An 8,690-nucleotide genomic window follows, 5' to 3' on the forward strand; every position below is an offset into this window, starting at 1 on the left:
ATGTATCTGAATCAGCTACTTCAAGCCTCAAGTTGCCTCTTAGCTTTCTTAGGAAGACGGTTACTTAAACTGTAGGAGAGGACGTAAAACCTCATTTAATTGTCTTCTGTTAAAATGTGCTTTTTAAGGAGAGAAAGGAAGCAATTATATTCCTTGTGTGCTTGGTGGGCTAAATAATAGGAAATGGGAAATATACTCAAGGTAGGCAAAATGAGGACTCTATTGATCAAAAAAAGGCTTGGTGTCTTCAGGAGGGGGAAGGGCACAGCCATGGAAGACAGCTGCCATCTGCCCTGCCCAGCTGAAATCGAGTAGTTCTCAGCACTGCTGGAGTTCTGAATTTTTTTTTATAATTTGAATTTAGGACAGTGTTCTGTATTGCTATAAATGCTTCATGGCCTAAATTATGCCTTTTTTTTTTTTTTAAAGCTCAGCAAATTGAAATTAGTCATTTTTTCCCCCCCGCTTTCTGTGAATTCTGTGACAACTTTGAGCTTCCCTTTAATAATAACTGAGAAACACCTTTGGGAATATCACCTAGCTAGGGTTAAAATCACAGATCAGTTTTTTTTTTTTTAAAGAAAATTCCTCCTAAGGTTAGGAGGCCAGACTCTATTTTGAGGCACTTTAGCTTCATGACTCTATGACTGTCTTTTGCAGCTTCTGATTTGAGCTGTAAGAGACCTCATAAAATTTATTTCTTAGTATCCCCCTCTTTCCCTTCCATTTTTCTTTCCTGAAAGAAAGATGAAAAAACACAAAGAACAAAAAGCAACAACAAAAAGACTACAATTGGTGATACAGCTCAGCCTCTAGCTCCATCTTCTTGTTTCATTTCTGATTGCTTCCTAAGAGCCCCAGAATCAAAGAGCATTTGGGCTGCAGCAAGCCCTGATTCAGGGCAGTTAGGGCCTCCTGTCCTCAGAGTTAAAAGACCTGGGTGCCCATCAGCAGCTTGGTCCTTCTCCCCTTTCTCCTGTCCCGCCTTCATACCTTTGTCCTTCCTCCTTTCTCTTCCCCCTCCCCTGTGCCACGCAGGAGGGTCCCCTCCAGCTGACCAGACCTTGGTCATCAAGACGTTCCGCTTCCTGTCACAGAAACTCTTTATCTCCGTCTCCGTTCTCTCCAGCCTGGGCATTGTTCTAGCTGTTGTCTGTCTGTCCTTTAACATCTATAACTCCCATGTCCGGTAAGTTTCTCTTCTGACATTTCCCTGTCCTGTCTGCTTCTCCAAGATAACTGTCATTTGCTTGAAGGGAGTGAGAAGGAACGTATGTAGCTCCTGAGGCGGTGCGTCTCTGAGGTTGCCACTCTGGATTAGTGTTTGCCCAGTGACGACTGGGAATGAAAAGGGGGAAGCCAGGTATAACTCCCATCCCTGCTCCAAAGCAGCTAATGGAAAAATAAAAAAGCTTTTGGGATCAGGTAACATAATTTAGGGTTCTAAAGAGTGTGTGTGTGGCAGGGTCCTGTGCCCGGGAAGCCGTCTGTGGGACCCCATGACCGAACTGGCTTTGTCTCCTGGTCCTGAGGTTGGGGTCAGGCTGTTGCGGGGTGTTTGGGGAGCTGAGCCTCCCTGGAGAGGAGGGTAATTCTGCTCTTCAATCTCTCCCACCCTTCCGCCTCTGCCCTAGTTATATCCAGAACTCACAGCCCAACCTGAATAATCTGACTGCTGTGGGCTGCTCACTAGCGTTAGCCGCCGTCTTCCCCCTCGGGCTGGATGGTTACCACATCGGGAGAAGTCAGTTCCCCTTCGTCTGCCAGGTGAGGAGGGGGTGGCAGGTCTCCTGCCACAGCATGGTTCTCCGGCCCGCCCCCTCAGGAATGCCTTCTGTGATGCGCCGTCCCCTGCCTGTCCTTCTTGTCTTTCCTCCTTGTCCCTAGTTCTTCTCCTGACATTGCCCTCTGATCTCTGTCTGGCTCTGTCCCTTCTTTCTGTGCCTCCAGACTTTTTCATTCTGTAGCTGGCTTGTCAGTTCCAAGGTTGCCATGGCATGCCTTGCAGAGAAGGGTAGGGAGGTATTGAAGGCACAGGAAGGGGGTCTGCACAGAGAACCCTCGGACAATGGTGGCCTGTCTGTGGCGCGGGGGCTGAGAACAAGAACTGGGGACTTCCCGCGGGAGCCTTAGTTGTGGTTGGGAAGGACGGAGGCGGGGATCTGAACCAACAGCAGGGAGAATTGGGGGGAAGGGACTGCTCTCACACAGAGAGGAGGCCCTGTGGGACTCTTGGCACATGGAAGGTTCTGGGGCTACAGAGTAAGCCTGGCTTCAGCAGCAATATTTGTTTGATTCTCTCTTATGCTGGTGGGAAATACTGCCCCTGTCTTTCCTGCTCATTCTCACTCTTCTCCTCTGCTCTGTACCTATCCTGATCACACGTCTGTACACATGGCATTTGCACATACATACACCTACAATTCTTCAGAGAGACCCAATACAGTGGGAAAGTAGATAATTAGCAGTGACACACAAGAGGTATCAGAGCAGGGATCTGCTGTGGGAGCGAAGAGAAAGCAGCTGACTGTCCGAGTGGCTGCGTGGACGTCACCAAAGGCGGCATGTAAATTGTGAAGGATGCAGGGCTTTTGTCAGCTGGAGAAATAAAAGAGGGTTACTCCAGGAGCGGAGGGAGTGTCCTCTGGGTAGCAGAGGCACAAAAGAGAGTAGATCAAGGGCAAGGGTAAGCAAGCAAGCAGTTGAGCAGGGCTGGAGCACGGGGCAGGTGAGTGTCTGGGGCAGGTAAGGGTCTGGGGGGAGAAGAGGCTGGAAAGGTGGGTGGGACCATGTTGTAAAGGGTCTCATGCCACATCTGGAGGTGTTCAGGCTGCAATCTGCAGGCCTTGGGGAACAGTCAGAAGTGATTGGCTATTAAAACCCATTTTTTAGCAAGATTATCCAGGTGGCAAAGTGCAAAGAGACTGTCTGCTGCCCAGTCACCTTCCCCACCCAGCCCTTACCGGCTGCATCCTGCCAGTCTGGTCATCCGTTCCCTCCTACAGCCCTGCCCCATCCTGGCACTGCTCACCTGCTGCCCTGCCCTATTCTCTCCTGCCCTCTCTCCTTTCCTAGGCCCGCCTTTGGCTCCTGGGTTTGGGCTTTAGCCTGGGCTATGGCTCCATGTTCACCAAGATCTGGTGGGTCCATACAGTCTTCACAAAGAAGGAGGAAAAGAAAGAGTGGAGGAAGGTGAGCTGCTCCAGATCCTTCAGCCCCTAGCACCTGGGCTCTCAGGGATTGGGAGGCCCTGTCCCCTACCCCAACATGCCTGTACTCTGTGTGTTGACTCAGACCCTGGAGCCCTGGAAGCTGTATGCCACGGTGGGCCTGCTGGTGGGCATGGACGTCCTCACCCTCGCCATCTGGCAGATTGTGGACCCCCTGCACCGGACCATTGAGGTACCCTTTGAGGAGGCGCTTGGGTCAGGAGGCCTTGCAGGACACACTGGTGGAAGGGCCTCAGGAGCTGCAGGGGGTCTTGAGGAGAAGAGCTGCCCATGGGAGGTGTGTTCCAGCCCTGGGTATCTCAGCAGCTCTCCCTGCTTCCTGGAGGGAGCCCTAGCAGACACTCTGAATTCCTGTGACGAAAGGAAGAGGTGGGGATCTGGGAGGATGGGCAGATTTTCAGACATCGTGAAAGTGAGGGAACAAGCACTTATAAAGTGTTTAGGCAAATGTTCCCAGGCCTGGAGTTGGATATGGAATGAGAACTGAGGATCTCTTCAGAAAGAGGGGGCAGAACTGGGAGTCGGGGACTGAGCAGAGGTGGGGAGGGGAGGGGAGGACGGCAACCATCTTGCCTGTGGCTCTCTCTCTTCCTTAGACTTTTGCCAAGGAGGAGCCGAAGGAAGATATTGACGTGTCTATTCTGCCCCAGCTGGAGCACTGTAGCTCCAAGAAAATGAACACGTGGCTTGGTGTGCAGGGTGTGGGGGAGGGGTGGGGGAGATGCCCATAAAGGGGGGCTAGTAGGGAGGGAGTGTGTATGCAGTGGGCAGTAGCTTTGAAGAGAGAAGGGTCTTTGGAAAAAGAGGCAGAGAGCTCATGTCAACTCAGTTTGAATCTCCTCCTGTTTGTCACTGCATTAGTCTTTTCTGAGCATGGGGAGAGTTGGTCTTTTGCCTGAAGTGCTTAGTGTCCACTGCAGGGATGAGGCAGAGCTTGTGTTCATCAGAGGGACCAGTGATGTGGCCTCACCCTCATCTCCATCTCTGTCTGGTTCACTCCCTGGAGTGAGACTGGGGCTGCGAGGGGTTAGGCCCCTTTGGCCCTTTTAATATCACTCTGACCACAAATGGCAAACCTGCCCTCAGCGTGGAAAGCCATCTTCCCACTCAGAGGGTGAGGAGGTGAGACACTGTGTGTACTGACAACCACTCATGACCATCATCGTCCTGTGTGATGGGGCTCTTGTCCCAGGAGGAAGCAATGAGGTCAGGGCGAGTTGGGTGGACCCGGGGGCAGTGGACAGGGAGGGGCATACTAGGTCAGAGGGGCTGGGTTGGAGAGGAGACCCCCATGTCACTGCCATCAGAAGGAGCACAGAGAAGTGGGGAGTGAGTGGAGGATAACCCTTCCCTGCCATCCTAGGGATCTTCTATGGTTACAAGGGGCTACTGCTGCTGCTGGGTATCTTTCTTGCTTATGAGACCAAGAGTGTGTCCACCGAGAAGATCAATGACCACCGGGCTGTGGGCATGGCCATCTACAATGTGGCGGTGAGCTCCCTGGACACCTGGCATTGACCATGGGGACTGGCCACAGCAACCCAGATGGGGGTGGCCTGGGAAGAATGAGGTGCCCGGTGTGGGGTCAGTTGGGTAGAAGTCTTAAAACGTTTTCTAATGCCTTGGGTTTGAAAAGCCCTTTATAAATGTATAAAGTGCACATCAATCTTCGTACAACCACCCAGTGATGTGGTGATTAGCATCCCCACTAGACAGATGCGGAAGCAGAAACAGGTGAAATTCCTCATCTGTGGTTCCCAAGCTGGAATCTGAATGAGATTTCCTGCCGGGGATGCTCAGGACTGGCTCTTAAGGACTCTGATGTGTGTACAGAGATCCTGGGGGCTCCTGTCTGGAGGGAGGGGCTGTCCTAGAGCTGGAGCTGGTTTGGGACAGTTTATCTGGGATTCTTACCAACCTACATTTGAGGATGAACCTGACTATTGTTGTTCAGTCGCTAAGTCATGTCCTACTCTTTGAGACCCCATGGACTTCCCTGTCCTCCTCTATCTCCCAGAGTCTGCTCAAAATCATGTCCACTGAGTCAGTGATGCCATCCAACCATCTCATCCTTGGCTGCCTCCTTCTCCTTTGCTTTCAGTCTTTCCCAGCATCAGGGTTTTCCCCAGTGAATCAGCTCTTCCCATCAGGTGGCCAAAGTATTGGAGCTTCAGCTTCAGCATCAGTACTTCCAGTGAATATTCAGGGTTGATTTCCTATAGGTTTGACTGGTTTGATGTCCTTGCTGTCCAAAGGACTCTCAAGAGTCTTCTTCAGCACCCCACAATTCAAAAGCATCAGTTCTTCAGTGCTCAGCCTTCTTTATGGTTCAACTCTCACATCCCGACTTTGGGTCTTTTTTGAATGGAAAGTTCCCCAGGAACCTGTCCCCATAGACTTTTCTGGGGGAAGAAGGCCCTGGCTCTTGTCTAAGCCAGCAGGCCTGTGACCCCACACACGCTTTGCCCCCAGGTTCTATGCCTTATCACTGCCCCGGTCACCATGATTCTGTCGAGCCAGCAGGATGCTGCCTTCGCCTTCGCCTCTCTCGCCATAGTTTTCTCCTCCTATATCACCCTGGTGGTGCTCTTTGTGCCCAAGGTATGGCTCTGGTTGTCCTCCAAGCCTCTCCAGCCCCTGTCCCCTCTGTGTCCCTACTTCCCTTCCTCCCACTTCGTCTGTTTTGGGCCCAGCTCCCTCTTGTTTTCCTTCCTTCCAATTGCAACCCACCATGAGCTAATTGCTGACAGTCCGTGCTGGCCCATCCACACCCCCAACTCCTGCTCCCAGATGCGCAGGCTGATCACCCGAGGGGAGTGGCAGTCGGAGGCACAGGACACCATGAAGACAGGGTCCTCGACCAACAACAACGAGGAGGAGAAGTCCAGGCTGTTGGAGAAGGAGAACCGCGAGCTGGAGAAGATCATCGCCGAGGTACGTGGTGAAGGCAGAGGTGGCGGCAGGTCAGGGAGGCCCACGTTTCGGGTGGGGTCAGGCTTCCAGAGGTAGAGCTTGAGATCGGGGTTCCTGTGCACGTGATTTACCAAGGGAGGGTCTCAGGAGACAAGCTGCCAGGGAGTAAGTGGAAGAGGACAGGGAAGGGGAGAAGGTGGAGTCAGTCTCAGGTAAAAATCTGGTCAAGAGCAGGCCTCAGCGGGTAGAGGGGCTCTAGAGCAGGATCTGCATTGTTGACTCCGCCTCCTGGAGGCGAGGGCGTGGCCCTGGGCTGGGCGTGGCTGGTTGTGGGGGTTGAGTATACACTCCAGTGAGAGGGGTCTGGGCAGATATACAGGGTGTTTGCAGTGCCCCCAGCGGGAGTTAGGGGCCAGTGCAATGTTAGGCTGGGGGTGTTCAAACTGGGTTGGCATTAATCTGTTGAGTGCGTTACCGGAAGCGGAAGCTATGTGCTCGGCCCTTTTTCCCCCTCCCCTACCCCCTTTCTTTCGCTGATCTCAACTGCTGCCCCACTGTGTTCAGTGTGTGCTTTCGGCTCTCCCTGTTCCTGCCTGATGGTTCCTGTTCCTTTCTTCTGTCCGTCTTCCCCTCCCTCTCCCCCACATTTTTCTCTGCTTCTCCTTCCCTCCTCCTACCCTTTCCTGACTTCTCTCTCCCACTCGCCCGGTTGTGTTCTTCTTCCAGAAAGAGGAGCGGGTCTCTGAACTGCGCCATCAGCTCCAGTCTCGGCAGCAGCTCCGATCCCGGCGTCACCCTCCGACACCCCCAGACCCCTCGGGGGGCCTGCCCAGGGGGCCCCCTGAGCCCCCTGACCGGCTTAGCTGTGATGGAAGTCGAGTCCACTTGCTTTACAAGTGAGGGAGGTGTGAGGGGGGACAGGCAAGTAGGGGGAGGGAGAGGGAGAAGGAGAAGGGGGGGAGCTCGGGACGAAGCAGGGGATCCCTACCCTAGGTGGGAAGAACACCGTTCCATCCCATCTCTTGTAAATACCTGCCCCTCTTGAGTCCCAGAGTCCCAGGTTCCAGCGTCGTCTGAGTCTCCAGTGCTCTGGGAGCCGGGCCCTGTTCTCTCATTCATTCGTATCATTGTCTATCTCTACTTCATAATCGAGTTTGTACCCGGCTTGAAGCTTCTCACTCACTGGCTCCTTGGTGCCTCAGGACACACACCCCCTCTTCTTTTCCTCTGGTTGCCACGACAACCCAGCAGCCCCCTCGCCTTTGTGCTCTGCTCCCACCGGCAGGGGCCTCCCCAGAGTGCTCTCCCCGTGGCAACAGGGCCTGGCCATTTCTCTCACCATCCTCATCTCCTTCCAACCCACTTGTCCCTCCACACAGCCACACGTTTTATCCCTCTTGAATTTAGCTTTTGCAAGGCACTCACTCTTTTTGTCAAGGCTCACATGCTCCTTCCCTCTTCCAACACACATCTATCCTCCCTGTTCTCACTTTCTTGTTTGCACATGCGTTTCACATGTGCTCTCTCCACCCTTCCCGTGGCTACACGTGCCCTGCTGTATTCCCTTCGCTCATGGCTGCGTGTGCCCCCTCATGGTCATGGATATGCCCTTGGGAGAGCTGTGTGGGTGGGCGTGTGCCATTTGTACACGTCCAAGTTTACCTGTGCACTTGCCCTATGTGCCCTCGTGTACCCTCTTCTTTTTGCACCTTAAAATCATTGTGTTCTTCCAGCAGAGCCATATGCACCCACCCTGCACATTGTTGCAGACTTTCCCCCGATTCCCACCTGGTGGGGCCGTCCACGTCTGGGTCCACATCACACTCGGTTTCTGCTTGCACTCACCCTGTTCTCCTTTGTGCTCTGGAGCATCCTCGGTCCACACTCACAATCCTCCTCTACAAGAGTGTTCCCTTCGGTTTTGTATTTTTCTGAGGGAAAGAAAGGAGAAGAAATGGGGGCAGGTTGGGGGAGCTCCTTGCAGTGGGTGGTTGGTGAAAAGCCTGACCAAAGGAAGGCACCCCTGACTGTGGAGGTGGAAGATGGTCCTGTGTGGCAGGAGATGGTGTCCTTTTTGCACTGTGGTGTCTTGGGGGAAGGAGCTCCCCAAATCTCAATAAACCAGTGAATGGAGTGACTCGTCCCTTACTGTGAACCGAATGGGCTTCAGCCCAAGGAGGGAGGCTCTGGGGGGCCCCCGCATTGATGAAAAGGCACTTCAGTGGAGGGATGGACAGAGGTGTTGATCCATCGAGGGCTTAGCAGGGCAAAGCAGGACACAGTTAGGGCTGAGATTAGTGAGGGGTGACATAACAGGTTAAAAGTGTGGGCTGGAGTCAAACTCCCAGAGCTTCAGATTCTACCACACACAAAAAACATTCCCAATCTCTAGTCTCCACGTCCTCACGTGTGAACGTAATAGTCATCGTCCCCACCACCATCTTCACATCCATCCCTCTGTGGAGTGGATGCCAGGACGAGTGCTCACGATGGTTCTTGGCTCACGGAGCATGTTGGGTAAACAAGCCACTGTCACTGTTTAATGAG

General features: G+C 53.2%; 1 protein-coding gene across 2 annotated transcripts in view; it reads left to right on the forward strand.

The window, feature by feature from the left end:
* GABBR1 (gamma-aminobutyric acid type B receptor subunit 1) overlaps positions 1-8,276 on the forward strand; it is a 28,778-nt gene extending 20,502 nt beyond the window's left edge. The window contains 9 exon segments of one of the 2 annotated variants that reach the window (NM_001163275.1): positions 1,039-1,189; positions 1,635-1,767; positions 3,076-3,192; positions 3,295-3,402; positions 3,827-3,920; positions 4,594-4,721; positions 5,703-5,831; positions 6,021-6,164; positions 6,870-8,276. In NM_001163275.1, the coding sequence (NP_001156747.1) occupies positions 1,039-1,189; positions 1,635-1,767; positions 3,076-3,192; positions 3,295-3,402; positions 3,827-3,920; positions 4,594-4,721; positions 5,703-5,831; positions 6,021-6,164; positions 6,870-7,043 (1,178 nt within the window). In that variant the 3' untranslated portion in view covers positions 7,044-8,276. 2 annotated transcript variants of the gene reach the window in all.
* Positions 8,277-8,690: the final 414 nt, after the last annotated feature.

This window comes from Bos taurus, chromosome 23 (assembly GCF_002263795.3).
Source record: "Bos taurus isolate L1 Dominette 01449 registration number 42190680 breed Hereford chromosome 23, ARS-UCD2.0, whole genome shotgun sequence".
NCBI lineage: Eukaryota > Metazoa > Chordata > Mammalia > Artiodactyla > Bovidae > Bos > Bos taurus.